This window comes from Panthera leo, chromosome F2, assembly GCF_018350215.1.
Source record: "Panthera leo isolate Ple1 chromosome F2, P.leo_Ple1_pat1.1, whole genome shotgun sequence".
In the NCBI taxonomy this organism is placed as follows: Eukaryota; Metazoa; Chordata; class Mammalia; order Carnivora; family Felidae; genus Panthera; species Panthera leo.
In genome coordinates, this window is record NC_056695.1 from 18018569 (window position 1) to 18036082 (window position 17514).

Consider the following 17514-nt stretch of genomic DNA (forward strand, 5'->3'; position numbering starts at 1 on the left):
AAGACACAGATCAAGCATTCTGGTTTGAGGCACGGTAAGACAGTACAACTTGGCTGACAAAATTAGGAGGATATACATTATCCTTTCCTTCAAATGTTAGGACACTCATCTTTCCTCTCCACACATGTTGCTTTAATGGTATTTCCATGGGGCTAGTTTCCCACTTTCAAAAGCAGGATAAAATTAAGGAAAATAGATTAAGATGGAATAAAATGTACAATGTTCTCTCAAGCCATTGCAAATTTTGGAATGTTTTGGCAAAACATCTGGCTGGGTTGTTTGTTTTTCACTTTCCACACAGTTGGAGCCCTGAAGCCAGGATATAAGGTGAATGGCGCTACTTAGAGCACAAACCTGTATTGCTGAAATGTCAGTGTGGCCTCACAGGTCACGGTGATGTCAGGGAGTGAGGGACGAGATCGTCTCTTCCATTTAACAAGAGTCCATTTACAGCAGGAGCTCAGCCCCACCCCCAGGATATCTGAAAAATAAGACATACGTTTCGTCAATATAAATCTGACCTCAAATATTTGAGCCTTTGAGTTTTCAGTTCTTAATTTAAATACAAACATTGACTAGCTTTGAATTGAGTGAAGTATGTGGAAATAGGCGTTTCTTGTGTAACAGCTCTGGCTTCCATTTTGTAAGCCAACCTGTTGCCTTTGGCTAGAGCATTGTCTGCCGTTTTATAATATCCTTCTGGGGCTAACAGCTAGTTCTGTTTGCTACGTAGGATTTTATCAATTGCTCTTCATGATCTCATAACCAAGTAAGATTTATTCATTTATTTTTTTCAGCTGATTAATGTATTCGCATGCCTCTTGGCTGCAAAAAAATGAAAAACAAATCACTGAGAAAAATAGTTAGTAATTAATGAAGACTTATTCCCCCCCAGCTTACAAAAATTCAGATCAAAATCTTATTTAAAAAACTTGAAATGTGAACTTAACCTTTAATCTTTAAGAACAGAAAACGAATTCTTTAGGATAAAGAATGCTTTAAAAATGGATTTTTTTTAAAAAACCTCTAGGAATTGTTAACAGGATCATGCAGCCAAATTTAATTGACATGAAGAAAGAAGCCTAATACTGTCACTCAGATTCTCCCAGGTCTCTAGGGACGTAATCATTTCAGAAACACTTTCCTGTGACAATGAAAAAAAAAAGTCTCATTTTTCTGTTCTATTGAAATGGGTCCATCTTTGGTTAGGGGAAAGTAAAGCAGTTATCAGAGCAGGTACCTTTACTGAACTGGAAATATTTCTTTTTTTGACATTTTTCTGAACATCTCCTATGTGCCAGAACCCATGCCCTCATATAACAACATCACATTCTATTGGAGCAAATATTGCAGGATCACAGATCTAAGAGGCCACAAACACTGTCTGGAAAGATGGAGAACTATTAAGTTCTGTGCAGAATCTTGGATTTTACCCTACTTGTAAGCTAGCAACCAAGTATGGTACTATTGCATGGATTCTGATAGAAGACATGAGATTCCCAGGTCAGAGACAAATGACTGTATTACAGCACAGCTAATAGCACAAGTGTGATAACAGCACCAGTCTCTGTGCCCCCCCCCCCACCCCAATACGTGGGGGACACTCAGGTGGGCCTAGATGAATGCCTGTGTATCTTATGAGGAACCCAGAGTTTATGGAATTTACCATTTTTGCAGTAAGAGACAAGCAAGATGTTACTCCAGCCCTCAAGATTTCTCTCTGCAAATATAATGCTGAGAAATAGACAGGATAGTGATCAGGGCTTTGTGTTCTTGACAATGGAGACTCAGGGCCCAAGATGCATTTCTTCCAATAGAAACTTCACTGAGAAGAGGATATTTAGTTTGAGATGAACAAGTATTTGGTAAGGACAAGAAGGACTCATTCCTAAGTTAGTGAGAGCATTATTTGCAAAGGTGGCACAAGAGACACAGGTTTCAGGAACAATGGAAGTCTGACATGATTGGAGCGGTGGTGATGAGGCTAAATAAGTAGACTGGCATCCAGTCATTGAGGGCTTTGCGTACCATTGAGATTATGGAGCATGGCTTTTCATTGTAACCCAACACATTTTGGCGCATTATTTTTTTAAATAAAAGAGTTTCCAAACAACTCTTTGTCTCTATTAGTGTTTATTTTTGAGAGAGAGAGCGCGATAGAGAGCAAGGGAGCTAGTGAGCATGAGCAGGGAGGAGCAGAGAGGAGAGAGAGAGAGAGAAAGGATCCAAAGAAGGCTCTGTGCTGACAGCAGACAGCCTGATGCAGGGCTTGAACTCAAGAATTGTGAGTGATCTGAGCCGAAGTTGGACACTTAACTGACTGAGCCACCCAAGCACCCCTCAGATCATTTTAAAACAGAGGTATGACATGATTGGCTTTTATTTTCTATTATCTGGTGATAATGTAGAGAATGGACTGAAATCAGAGAGAAGTTATGTGAGCCTTTTATTAAAAAGTTCTGGAACAGCTCACTTCTTTTAGTCCTGTAACCCCCTGCATATTCCCCATCTTTTTCTAAGGCTTCCCTTAGCTTACCCTATGTCCCCTTCTCACCTCCAAGAACCTCACACATCCACTTTCATGCCTGGCAGTTAGCTCCCTTCAACTCACATTGGGTGTGCTCAGAAATTTGCTGGTAGGAATATTTCTATTTAATTTGCTGAATTTTACAGTACTTTTAAAGTTGTAAACATGTTATTTTCTGGGAATTCATCCACTATTTTTTTATGTCAATATACTAGTAAGAATTTTCACTTGGCAGAATATAATTTATAAATCCACAGTATAAAAGGTAAATTGAGGGGCGCCTGGGTGGCTCAGTCGGTTAAGCGTCCGACTTCGGCTCAAGTCACGATCTCACAGTATGTGAGTTCGAGCCCCGCGTCGGGCTCTGTGCTGACTGCTCAGAGCCTGGAGCCTGTTTCAGATTCTGTGTCTCCCTCTCTCTCTGACCCTCCCCCGTTCGTGCTCTGTCTCTGTCTCAAAAAAATAAATAAACGTTAAAAAAATTTAAAAGGTAAATTGAAACAAGAAAACCCCACAAAATACTCTATTTGAAATAGTATTTGTGTATTCTAAAAAATCATAAGTATATTTTAAGAAATTAAAAATTACATTAACTATATTGAACACACACACAAAAAAAACCCCACAAAGATACAAGGTGTTTTATTTTCATTGTGATTTTAAGACCCTTGCAATTTTATAATGTATTCTGGGGAAGAGGTGATGGTGATTATTTTTTAAATCCCTTCTGGGAAAGTGTATTAGCTTCCTGTCACCACTGTAACAAATTTCTATAAATTTAGGGGATTAATTCAACAAAAATTTCTTCTACTATCGTTGTAGAGGCCAGAAATATGCAATAATTTTTACTGAGCTAAAAAGTCAAGATGTCAGCATTACTAGCATGTTGGTTCCTTCTGGAAACTGAGGGGACCTGTGTTGTTACCTTTTTTATGTTCTAGGGGCTCCCGTCTCCGTCTTCAAAACATATCATCCGGACCTCCACTCTCCTTATTGCAAATCTCTACCTCTGACTCTGAGCCTCCTTCTTCCCTCTTATAAGGCCCATGTAATTACATTGGGCCCACCTGGGTAACTCAGCATGCTTCCCTTATCTCAAAATCCTGAGCCTAATTACACCTGCAATGTTGCCTTAAAAAGGAACATTCACAGTGTCTCAAGATTAGAATGTAGACATATTTGGGGAGGTCATTTTTTTTAATGTTTATTTATTTTTGAGAGAGAGAGAGAGAGAGAGACAGAGCATGAGAGGAGCCAAGAGAGAGGGAGACAGAATCTGAAGCAGGATCCAGGTTCTGAGCTGTCAGCACAGAGCCCGATGCGGGACTCAAACCCACAAACGGTGAGATCATGACCTGAGCCGAGTCAGATGCTCAACCGACTGAGCCACCCAGGTGCCCCCTGGGGAGGTCATTTTTTAAAAAATATAATTTATTGTCAGATTGGCTTCATACAACACCCAGTGCTAATCCCAGCAAATGCAGGGAGGTCATTAATCAACCTACCACAATACCACTTTCCACTGAAAGCACAGTTCTTTTCTCCTTTGGATTTACTTGATTAGGGATCACAGCTGAGGGGGTCACAGTATGTTTTGGAATAAGTTTAGAAAAATATGTTCTTGGAGCTGGAAGCTTCTGAGTGAATCCTCCTTCTTCACAGAATGGCTCATCTTTGAATACATCAGGTGGGTTTGTTAGATTTATCTCTCACTAAATGCAGCAGACCTAATCTGTGCCCGACCCACACCCCCTCATCCTTCCCCCTTCCATGCATCACACCTCCAAACTGCAAAGTGCTGGTTGGTATCTGCATCTCTTTGCCTGAAAGTCACCCTATTCTTGGAGCCTGTTCTGTCTGCTCAGGGTATGCTGCAGAAATTAACTCCCCCAACCCCCCCCAGCGGCCATGACTATTGAATGGAGGTGGTTTATAAATATCCCAGGTCCCTCATTTGTTTATCGTAATTTATTTTGTTGACATATAATTCACATAACATAAAACTAGAGTATAAAATTCAGTGATTTTTTACATATTCACAATGTTGTACAATAATCACCACTAATTCCAGAAAGTTTCTACACTTAACAAAAGAAACCCATGATGGTTAACAGTTTCTCCTGAACCTCTGCTCTCCTCTCCCCTGGAACCACTAATCTACTTGCTGTCTCTATAAATTGGTATATTGTAGACATTTCCTTACATACACAATCATACAATATGTGGTCACTCATTTTTGGATGGCTGACTTCAAGGCACATGTTCAGCGCTGGTTCTCAGATATCCCCAGCAGGATTAAACCCTTGGCCACAGTGGTAATGGGTAATTAATTGGCTGCCTTTCCTTTCCTGTCTTACTTTCCTGCTTTCCCAATCCTTGCCTTTGTTAGGGTCTACTTCTGGGGGAATCCAAACTAAGACACCAAGTGTATTAACTAATCCGTTCATAAGATATACACTAAATATTTACTGTGTGCTTGGCACATTGCTCAACACTGAAGATACAGCACAAACAAGTCTGACATCGTCCCTGCTCTCATGGTGGGTGTTTAAGCAGGGAATAAAGGCATTAAGCAAAAGTCAGATGAATGTTATGAGGGAGTGGGTGAGAGAAGGCCTAATAAGGATGGGATCTGAGGAAGGAGAAGGAGTTAGCCAGGTGCAGAGGGTGGGGAAATGTTCCAGGCACATGGATCCACTGTAAGAGAAGCGTGAAGATGGTGCTTTGGGTACTGACAGAAATCCACATGGCTCTTGCAGAAAGACTTGGAGCAGAGTTGTGCTAGGCACTCACATGTCCCTTTAAGGAGGAACTTGGTGTCCCGCTGTGGAGTGGGTGGTCAGCAGTCTACAGCTATGAGCTCCTTCAGGTGTGCCTCAGCTCCTGAGAGCCACCTTGCCCAAGGTCATGCCCTTCCTGGAGCTGCCTGCCTCTGGTGACTGGGTAAGACCGGGATATAGCAGCACAGCCATCTGGCTTGGCTGGCAACATTCCTCTGGTCAGTATTTGCCCCACAGCTCCTGGCTACATGTGTTGTGTCTGCGTTGCAGTTCAATTACTTCCTCAGTTCAACTCTGCTTCTGCCTGCTTTCTTTCACAGGTGTTGATCCTTAATAAACATCTTACTCAAATACTGTATGCATTAGAATTTGTTCTGTTACTACTCCAGTAACAGGGAAACAGGAAGGCCTCGTGACTCAAGTAATAGTGCAAGGCTTCTCCTCGGACACCAAGAAATGAGGATCTTTGAGACCTGATAGGGCCAGACTTCACATACGCTGAGCAGGAACAACTTTGAAGACCTCACAGAAGGATCTGCAGGTAAGTTTGCCTTTGAGAGATGCTGGAAGTCTTACAGCGACTCGGGGGGAGTGAAGATTGGTGATGATCATCAACATTTGGGGGGGGTGCATTTAAAATGCATTTTATGGGGCGCCTGGGTGGCGCAGTCGGTTAAGCGTCCGACTTCAGCCAGGTCACGATCTCGCGGTCCGTGAGTTCGAGCCCCGCGTCAGGCTCTGGGCTGATGGCTCGGAGCCTGGAGCCTGTTTCCGATTCTGTGTCTCCCTCTCTCTCTGACCCTCCCCCGTTCATGCTCTGTCTCTCTCTGTCCCAAAAATAAATAAAAAACGTTGAAAAAATTTAAAAAAAAAAATAAAATGCATTTTATTCTTTGTATTTTTCTAAATTTGTCTCAAATGTTATTTGTTATACTGCGTATATAACTTGTTATAGTACGTATATAACTATGTAAACATTGTATATATCTATGTAAACTAACCCTACTAGTAATATGTCTGCTTGGATTTACATGGTCTTTTATCCCTGGATCCCCCAGGAATGTGAGCAAAAGAGAACATCATAGAAATATTTTTTTCCATAAAGTATAACATTAGATTACATACTGCTGGCATTTAAAATTTTATGTCCTGAGTAGTAGACTTTTAAAATGATAATTAGATGCTACTGGAGTGGGCACTTTGAGAAGCACTAAAATATTAAAAACTTAAATGTTTAACTTACATTCACTGGAACAGGGATCTACACTCCTCTGCCCTTACTTTAGGGTATGCCACTATAGTCTACTCTGTCCCCAACGTATAGAAACAGGAGCTCCTTCCCACCCTAAGGGTCCTGGCCTGCTACAGAGATCTGCCTTCATTGCAGGTATCTTGGAACATATGGGCAGTGGGGTGACCCTGGTCCCTAAATGACTGGAGGCTTGATGGCGAGCATTGCCACGAAGGCAGGGGCAGGTGCTGAGAGGCTGACTCTGTTTTCTACCTGGCACATCTCCCAGGTGCTCTCATGGTACCTCTCACGGCCATCCCTTCCTGAATCCCCTGGCCCCAGTGCCTCTTGACTTGGGGACCCAGGGATCCATGACCTAAAGCCTCCTTTCTTGTCCCTTTCTATAGTTACCTCCTCAGGTTCTGAAGGCTCCCCTGAGACCAGTATCCTTGTCTTCTCTTTGAGGGTGGGAGATGGGGTACTATCTTTAGGGCTTTACAGTGATTTCAGAGGAAATAAAAATACATGATAAATTCCCTGCTATATAGCAAGGTGTGTTTGGAATGTGTGAAAATAAAAGCAACTTCATTTACATAAAGTTCTAGAACAAACAAAACTAAGGTGACAAAAATCAGAATAGTTGCCTCTGGAAGGGAAATTGACTGGAAAGGGACTTGAGGGTGCTTTCTAGCGTGAAGGAAATATTCTAAATCTTGCTGGGGTGGGGGTATATGTTTGTCAAAACGCATTGTACTGCGTATTTAAAATCTATACACTTAGTTTTATGGAAATTTAAAACGTATACAGGATGGCAGCTCAAAAATGAAAGAGAAATGACTGTATAAAACTAATTTAGGTAAGATTCAGATTTCAAACTTTTTGGCTTTAATTTTCTGACTTAAATGGGGACAGTTATAGGAAAGGACTCATCAGTAGCATGCAGCTCTGTTAAGAGATATAAAAGCCTTTTTTAAAAAGTTTATTTATTCTGAGCTAGCATGCAGGCAAGTTGGGGAGGGACAGAGAGAGAGGAAGAGAGACAATTCCAAGCAGGCTCTGCACTGACAGCAGAGAGCCTGATGTGGGGCTCAAACTCACAAACCTGTGAGATCATGACCTGAGCCGAAACAGAGTCAGATGCTTAACTGGCTGAGCCACAGAGGTGCCCCAAAACATTTTTATTTTATAATATGTTTATAATTAATTATTTCTTATTAGAAATCCAGAACATTTTTAATTTTATTTTAAATTTTAATTAACTTATTCTTTTTAGGAGTGTATATTTTTTACAAGTGCCGTCCCCCACTTCCAAAGATTTCTTAACATCTCCACTGTTCTCTTTTTTAAATTTTTAAATTTTGTTTAATCCAAGTTAGTTAACATATAGCATAGTAATGCTTTCAGGAGTAGAATTTAGTGATTCATTACTTGCGTATAACACCCAGTGCTCATCCCAACAAGTGCCCTTCTTAATACCCATCGCCCATTTAGCCCATCCCCCCACCCGACACCCCTCCAGCAACCCTCAGTTTGTTCTCTGTATTTAAGAGTCTCTTAAGGTTTGCCTCCCTTTCTGTTTTTATCTTAATTTTCCTTCCCTTCCTCTGTGTTCATCTGTTTTGTTTCTTAAATTCCACATATGAGTGAAATCAAATATTTATCTTTCTCTGACTTATTTCGCCTAGCATAATACAGTCTAGTTTCATCCACATTGTTGCAAATGGTAATAGAAATCCAGAATCTTGCATGAAACAAAGTTGTTTGAACAGAGAGAAAAATTGTCTCTACATTTCATAAACTCAAGTTAGATAAGATTTGGTACACATTTCTCTAGCTTTTGTCTTCAGCTAACACCCAATATTTCCACCTATAGGGTGGCCACAAAGTGTGGAAATATAGGTGACTCTTTCCCCCATTGGACCATTTTAAGTGAACACTTATCAGTGTATGCTCTTGACAGTCAAGGGCAGGTCACTCAGAGACCAACCACCACATGACCACAGAGTGGTGAGAGACCAGTGGGATGATAATTTCTAAAACTGGATGAGGTGACATAGCTCTGTGGAGTATGCCAAATGCTGGCCAGATCAGAACACCCTTAAGTATGGATGCCAGAAAAACTCAGGACACAGGATGAAAAATTCAATTTGGATATCAGACAAGCAGCAAATAATCTTTTAGTATAACTATGCATGGGGATACTTCTATATCCCTTTCATAAGTGGGATGTACACACACACACACACACACACACACACACACACACACACACACACACATATATATACATGGGACATACCTGCAAGGGGCATAATTATACTACAAACTTTTTTTTAAATCTGAAATTCAAATTTAACTGGTGTCCTCCTATATTTTCATTTGCTAAATCTGGCAACCCTATGCTTGGGGTATGCTGAAAGGGCAGGTTTTTGTTTTGTGTGTGTGTGTGTGTGTGTGTGTGTGTGTGTGTGTTTTCTTTTTTTTTTTTGGTTGGTTGGTTTGTTTTCACTGAAAATCAGAGACACAAAAAAATTTGAGCATGTGTTCCTCAAACTTGAACTTGCATCCAAATCACCTGCAGAGCTTGTTAAAATAGACTATTGAGCCCAACTTTCTGATTGTCTAGGTCTGGGGTGAGTTCCTGTAAATTTTCATTTTTAACATTCCCAGGCATTGCTGATCCCAGGAATCACATCTGAGAACAGATTGGAAGCAATACATTACAGATATATGTGCAGTGATTGCTAGAAATACTGTGTGAATGTGTCCTATTCATTGTCATTCTGTTCAGCACACTAAACTATGCATCACTAATGAGGGGCGACACATCAAACATATCATGTATTGTCATGTAGTATCAATAAACTATTTATTATATATAGTTGCCTGTGTTGCCAGGCTTTATAGCCACTCTATAGGTAAGTGCCTTTGGTGTGAGTGGATTGCCTTTTAACATGTGTGACATTAAAATTCCACATTAAAATTAGAACAGAATTAACGTTTCGATAAGCTTGTAAAATGGGAACATCAGAGAACCTTTGCTAAATTATATACCAAATAATTATTCAACAAGATGAGATCCTCAGGAGTTGTATTTGTATTTGATTAAACAGCACCACAATTTCCATAGCAAATTGTGTATTTGCATGCCTTCATAGAACCTCTGGAGTTTTGGAGTACCCACAATGGAATTTCTACACCATGACTTTTGCCAGGAACCTGGTTTTCTTGGAGGAAGATAAAAGACAGACTTGCTTGTACTTTTTGTAGAACTGGAACATAGTGAAATGTTCAAAAAGTAACTTTGAAGCTTACATTTTATATTTCTACTCTTGAAAGATTATTGGGTTTTTGTTTTTTAGCTTTCTTTTGTTAGTCTATTAAAATTGATTTGAATATCCTCTTTTGAAAGAGAGAAATACATAGGGAAAAAATGAAAGAAGGGTACTAGAATATTTTGCTGGGTGTCTGAGTTCTTTGGCCACTATTAGGAAATTGTTGATTTACCATAAATACACATAAAATGTAAGAAATACCCTAACAGATGTATATTGAAGTATATATGGGTGAAATGATATGATGTCTAGAATTTGCTTTAAAATACTGCAACAAGGGGCACCTGGGTGGCTCATTCAGTTAAGCGTCTGGCTTCATCTCAAGTCATAATCTCACATCTAGTGAGTTCAGGCCCCACATTGGGCTTGTGCTGACAATGCAGAGCCTGCTTGAGATTCTTGCTCTCTCCTGTCTCTCTGCCCCTCCCACACTTGTGTGCTCTCTCAAAAAAATAAATAAACTTAAAAAAAATACTGCAGGGGCACCTGGGTGGCTCAGTCGGTTAAGCGTCCGACTTCAGCTCAGGTCACGGTCTCACGTTCCGTGAGTTCGAGCCCTGCATTGGGCTCTGGGCTGATGGCTCAGAGCCTGGAGCCTGCTTCCGATTCTGTGTCTCCCTCTCTCTCTGCCCTTCCCCCGTTCATGCTCTGTCTCTCTCTGTCTCAAAAATAAATAAACGTTAAAAAAAATTTAAAAAAAATACTGCAACAAAATAAAGTTGGAGGAAAGATGAAATAAATTTGGCAAAATAAAATGTTCATAATTGTTGAAACTGGGTGTTGGGAGCCTGGGGGTTTTGATACTATACTACCTTTATAGTACAGTTTTAAATTTCCTATATTACGTTAAAAAAATCTAAGGACTTAGCTTATATTCTCAGCTTTGCCACTAATTATATAAGAAAATTGTAATCAAATTACTTAAATATTCTGTGCTTCCATTTTTACAAATGATTGGATAGCAATTAATCAGCATGTAATAATTAAGCTAGTCTTATTGTATAGGTAGCATTCAGATGTTACTATCCAAATTCCCAGGGATGTTGTCAGATTACTGGAAAGTATAACGTACTTTTAAAAACTAAAACCAGTTTTCAGGTACTATTGTCACAAAATCTATTGTTGAAATTCTTTGAGTACAAATGCTTGGAGCACAGATCTGTGGTAAATGAAGGTTCCTGAAGACTTTTCTTTTGTGTGTGTTTTTGTCTGTGTTTAAGAATAGTTATTTAGGTTAGGTATCTGCTGAAATAGCAGAGTGGCTCAGACTCAAGAATACATAAAGGTAGGACAGGCAAAAAATTAAAAAGTAATATATTGCACATCTTGACTCTTTTGTGTTTTCAAGGAAAAAGCTAAGCAATCTTTAAGATTTCTAAATACCATCTGTATCTACTAACAAAGTAAAATAATTGAATTTGGACACTTGCAGTTGATTCCCCCCAAAAGGCAGGTAAATATAGAAGGAAAACTTAAGGGTCATGAATATGCAAGTTTATGTGTCTGCTGTGTGTGCACGAGCATAAAGAATTTAGAAATTTTAGAATGCAATCCAGGCATGACCATGTTCCTCATACAGAAGAGGGGAGATGGTTTCCCCCTTATTTGTGAACTTAAAGCCATGGGCATGGTTCAGGTCCAGAAATGGGCCATGGCCCGAAGGTCCGGGGCCTGGAGTGTGTGACCGCATGTCCAGCTGTCAGTGGAGTGGTACACTGAGTACCCCTGACTGGCACTGAAGACGCAGGAGCTAGTGCAAGCTAGGATGGGAATATGCCTGCACCCAGGGGAGTAGGGTGTACATGGGTGCTATATGAATAGTGTAGGGTGTACTTGCCCTTCTGAATTATTAGAAATTCTTTCCTGAGGTTATTAAGCTATTATTCCCTGCCAGAAGTTGTGTTCTGTGCAAAGAGGGTTAAAATTATTTCATAGAGTGGTGTGTTTAACAGCGTTTTCTCTGTTATGGACTGAATGTTTGTGTCCTCTCCCCTCCCATATGTTGAAGCTATAACCCACTGTACAGATGTATTTGGATATGGGGCCTCTGAGGAAGCAATTAAGGTTAAATGAGGTTATAAGGGTGGAGCTCCATCCAGTAGGATTAGTGCCCTTATGAGAAGAGACACTAGGGTGCTTGTATGCTTCCTCTCTCTCTCTCTCTCTCGCTCACCATCCCCCCGTCTCCCTCCCCATCTTCCCTCCCTCCTCCCCCTCTTTCTGCCTCCCCACCTTCTGCCTCCCCCATGTGCTCAGTGAAAGGCAAGCCAGGAAGAGAGGCCTTACTAAGAACTGAATTATCTAGAAGCTCGATCTTGGACTTCCAGCTTCCAGAACAGTGAGGAAATAAATGTCTGTTGTTTAAGCCACTCAGTCTGTGACAGTTTGTTATGGCAGCTTGAGTAGACTAATATAACCTCTGATAGCTACATGAGCACACTTCTTCCGGGTTGCACCAGAGAGGTCAACTTGGGTAGGAAGAGGTATGGAAAGGAATCTGGAGTTTGACACCTACAGCTAGCTGACCTTTGAACAATGTGGCATTGTTAGGGGACTGACCCTATTTGAAGTAAAAAAATCCTCACATGGGGTGCCTGGGTGGCTCAGTCAGCTAAGCATCTGACTTTAGCTCAGGTCATGATCTCATGGTTTGTGAATTCAAGCCCCACGTCTGGCTCTGGGCTGAGAGCTTGGAGCCTAGAGCCTGTTTCAGATTCTGTGCCTCCCTCTCTCTCTGCCCCTCCCCTGCTCGTGTGCTCTCTCTCAAAAATAAATAAACATTAAAAAAATCCTCACATAATTTTGACTCCCCTGAAACTTAACTACTAATAACCTACCATTGACTGAAAGCCTTACCAATAACAGTCAACACATATTTTGTATGTTATATGTATTATACCCTATATTCTTACAATAGAGTGAGTTAGGGAAAAGAAAATGTTAGGAAAATTATAAGAGTAAATGCATTTACAATACTGTACTGTAAAAAATATGAGTGGACCCACACAGTTCAAATCCATATTGCTCAAGGATCAACTGTATTTGGAAAGGCAGGCCAGAGAAGGGTGCTTCAGCTGGGGATAGTGACGGAGGCTGTGGGATTTCCTGAGGAGTGAGAGGCAGCAGAGGGTAATGTCTATCCAGAAGAGACAGAGACGTCACCAGGAGAGAAGGCGTTGATGCCAACTTTACCTTCTTTACCATTTTGCTTGTGGATTACCTTGGCAGGAGACACTATAAATCACAGAATAGTTGCTCAATAAATCTTTAGATAAATGCACGAACTCCTTTGGGACATGCATTTTTCTTTGGCAGATGGCTTCATCACCACATACACAGAATGGTAAATGTATCCAATAACTATTTTAATCTTGTTGGTTTAGGCTGTTAGGAATAAATCTTTACTATCCTGGAGCATTGAATTGGGATATTTCCCTCCATTAAAGCCTATATTTAAATGATTTCCTTGTTCCTGTAGGAGAGATATTTTTTGAAAAAAATTTTTTCTGAGTTGACTTACTTTGTCAACAGTGTGCTATAGAAAAACAAACAAACAAACTGAATTTCTTGTAGTGAAACAAGGTGCCCAGTAGCTTGAGTGTGAGAAAAGTAGATCAAGGTAGAACCCTAATGATCATTTACCCATAATCAATGAAAATATCTATATGCTTTGATCAGATCAGTTTTTCCCCCAGTAAAAATATTTGCTTGTATCCCTTACCCTATGTTCCTACATATTTGTAAAATTTAGAAAAATTTGATTGGTATGGATGATGTGGGGCTCAAACTCTTCGCTAATAGTTTTCATATGTTACTTTCTTTAATCCTCACAATATACTTGTAGTACAGGTCTTGTTATCCCTGTCTTAGAGATAAAACCTAAAGGATGACTCCTCTGGAGTATCACTTACAGACCCAGGTCTGCAAATCAGAACCTGTTCTCTTTTCTAGAAGTAAAGGCAAACATACTCCTTGTCTCATTCTGTCCTCTGTTTTTACAAGAGCAATTACATTTGAAAATTTAAAAACTCCTTATTCCACAGCGTGCTTATGCCATTTTTGTTAATATTTTAGAAACAAAATACTACTTTGAATTGAAATCCAGTGATTAAAATCTACAAGTCACAGTATCCAGCAAATAATCACTGGGCTAACTATAAAATTAGAGTATAGAAAATTAAGTATGTCTTACTCAACATGTCTCCAGAGGCAAGGGAAACAAAAGAAAAAATGAACTACTGGGACCTCATCAAAATAAAAAGCTTCTGCACAGCAAAGGAAACAATCAGCAAAACTAAAAGGCAACCGACAGAATGGGAGAGATATTTGCAAACAACACACCAGATAAAGGTCTAGTATCCAAAATCTATACAGAACTTCTCAAACTCAACACCCAAAAAACAAATAATCCAGTGAAGAAATGGGCAAAAGACATGAATAGGCACTTCTCCAAAGAAGACATCCAGATGGCCACCTGACACATGAAAAAATGCTCAACATCACTCATGGTCAGGGAAATACAAATCAAAGCCACAATGACGTACCACCTCACACCTGTCAGAATGGCTAACATTAACAACTCAGGCAACAACAGATGTTGGTGAGGATGAGGAGAAAGAGGATCTCTTTTGCATTGTTGGTGGCAATGCAAGCTAGTGCAGCCACTCTGGAAAACAATATGGAGGTTCCTCAAAAAACTAAAAGTAGAACTACCCTAAGACCCAGCAATTGCACTACTAGGCATTTATCCAAGGGATACAGGTGTGCTGTTTCAAAGGGACACATGCACCCCCATGTTTATAGCAGCACTATCAACAATAGCCAAAGTATGGAAAGAGCCCAAATGTCCATCGATAGATGAATGGATAAAGAAGATGTGGTATATACATACAGTGGAGTATTACTCGGCAATCAAAAAGAATGAAATCTTGCCATTTGCAACTACATGGAGGGAACTGGAGGGTATTATGCTAAATGAAATTAGAGAAAGACAAAAATCATATGACTTCACTCATGTGAGGACTTTAAGAGACAAAACTGATGAACATAAGGGAAGGGAAACAAAAATAATATAAAAACACGGAGGGGGGACAAAGCATAAGAAACTCATAAATATGGAGAACAAACAGAGGGTTACTGGAGGAGTTGTGGAGGGGGATGGGCTAAATGGGTAAGGGGCATTAAGGAATCTACTCCTGAAATCATTGTTGCACTATATGCTAACTAATTTGGATGTAAATTTTAAAAAATAAAAAATAAAACAAGTTAATAAGATAAAATTTTAAAAATTAAAAAAAAATAAAATTCAGTATGGAAAACTGAACCATATTCTTTTTTTTAATGTTTATTTATTTTTGAAAGAGAGAGAGAGAGAGAGACAGAACGTAAGCAGGGGAGGGGCAGAGAGAGAGGGAGATACAGAATTTGAAGCAGGCTCCAGGCTCTGAGCTGTCAACACAAAACCTGATGTGGGGCTCGAACTCACCAGCTGTGAGATCTGACCTGAGCCAAAGAGCCAGGCACCCCAAATGAGCCATATTCTTACGTGCAACCCAATAGGAGTTTTAATAAAAGTTTTAATAAAATGCAGCACCAGAAATTGGTGCTGGTTAAGCAGGAAAAAAGTTTATTCTATAGATATTTATGAGAGAACCAACTCAAAGCTGAGTCTGGAAATGATATGACAGGCTTTAGAACTGGCTTGATGAGTTTAACCACAGCCCCCCAATGCTTCCCCATAAGCACTAGGGACACTGCTGCTGCCCCACCCCACCACTGCCATTTCTGCAACATGAACTTGCCTGCCATTTTTGCCATCACATGGATTCTGTGTGGTGCCTCTTTTCTCAGGTTGCCTTCCTCTTTTCTTCTTCCTCCTCCTCCTTGAAATTTCCTATATTGTTTTTTAAAAATTATGGTAGGGATGCCTTGGTGGCTCAGTCGGTTGAGCATCTGACTTTGGCTCAGGTCATGATCTCATGGTTTGTGAGTTCAAGCCCCATATCGAGCTCACTGCTCTCAGTGCAGAACATGCTTCAGATCCTCTGTCCTCCTCTCTCTCTTCCCCTCCCCCACTCAAAAATTTCCCTTTCTCTCAAAAATAAATAAAGCATTAAAAAAATTGGGTATGAACATTTGATATGAGATCTGTTTTCTTAACAAATTTTCAAGTGTACAATCCGGTATTGTTAACGGTTGACACCATATTGTACAAAAACCTCTAGAACTTATTCATCCTGCATTACTGAAACTTCATATCCGTTGAATAGCAACTCTCACTTCTGAACCTATTCTTACTCAGGGAGCCTAAATCACATGTCTGTGTTCTGCAGAAGATATTGGCAAACCACATTTTCTGGATTCTATCTTGGGAAGACAGGATTCTTAAGGCTTCATATTCCCTAGACATGGCAAGAACACACAGAGATTATAATAAATGTCTGGTACAGATTTTAATGTTTTCAAATAATGGTATATTTAAAAGAACATGCCCTAGTAATTTCAAAGACTTTGTTGAACACCACAAAAGCAAAACATGATCTTCAGCAACGGTTTTAAAACTCCTTTTCTGTCCTACCCATTGTCCTACTGACTGCAGCTGCCTCCTGCCCTCAAAGTCCCTGGGAGAGTTCCCATTCCTTGTCTAAGGATCCTCTTGCCCTCCTTTTGCTTTCCATCCTAATTCTCCTTTGCAAAAGCTCAAGAACTGGTCTAGTAAGGGTCTAGAACTGTCCTTGGAGGGGGGCAGAGGAAAGAGATTAAGAGAGGCAAAACTAGAATTATCAGAATTATCTTTGGCCCTTAAGGGAAGAAGAGGAAGGGGAGAACACAGTTTTGCACTAAACATTTGTATAGTCACTTTTACTAGTGATATTTAAGAACGACTTAAAATAATTAACTGGTCTTAACAAAATATGCAGATCACTGTAAGTTCTGTGGTTGAAATGTTGATTCTTATTCAAAGAGTCTTCTAAATGAAAGCAGTTTAGCTAAAGATAATAAATAAAAAGGAATAGACTCTCAAGTATTTTAAAGGGACGATAAAGACTAGTGTTCATATTTATGGGTCTAAAAAGAACATTATTTTGATTTCAAGTTCCCAGTACAAAATTAATTTGGTGGTGAGTGGGGTGGTAAATTCTATCAGTTATTATTATCATCACAAATGATTAGTCTATACTTGGACACTCCTGGTTAGCTCAGTGCTACCTCTTTAGGATGTCCTTATACACCTCACATGATAGTTTGTGACAGGTGCAGTGACACTTATTCCAAATATTCATTCTTTTATGAAATTCTGTTGACCCTGGCACAAAGCCATTGAATTGTCTGTTCATGTTTGCTGCTCTACCAAACGAATACCTTATACGATATTTCAGACCAATATTGCTTGAGATAGACAGCTGGATCTAAACACATCCAGCAACACAATTTCTGCTTAGCGGATATCAGTCTCCCTTAGAATATTGAATATAGCTTTATATTACTGAAGAATTCTACCTAGGATAGCAGGGGTCTGTGCTTCTGCCAAAAATATAGCTGTACTAGAAATTCAATAACTGAACCTAACACCGGTCATCGGTTGTTGCAAATTATTTCTTTCAGAGCATGTACATTGGACTGCTGGCTCACTTTCATGCA

General features: G+C 39.9%; 1 protein-coding gene across 1 annotated transcript in view; it reads right to left on the reverse strand.

Annotated features, from left to right (window-relative positions):
• Positions 1 to 157: 157 nt before the first annotated feature.
• Positions 158 to 17514, reverse strand: part of CPA6 (carboxypeptidase A6) — a 364246-nt gene continuing 346889 nt past the window's right edge. The window contains exon 11 of the mRNA XM_042924104.1: positions 158 to 481. Within this exon, the coding sequence (XP_042780038.1) occupies positions 342 to 481 (140 nt within the window). The 3' untranslated portion in view covers positions 158 to 341. The remainder of the gene's footprint in view (positions 482 to 17514) is intronic.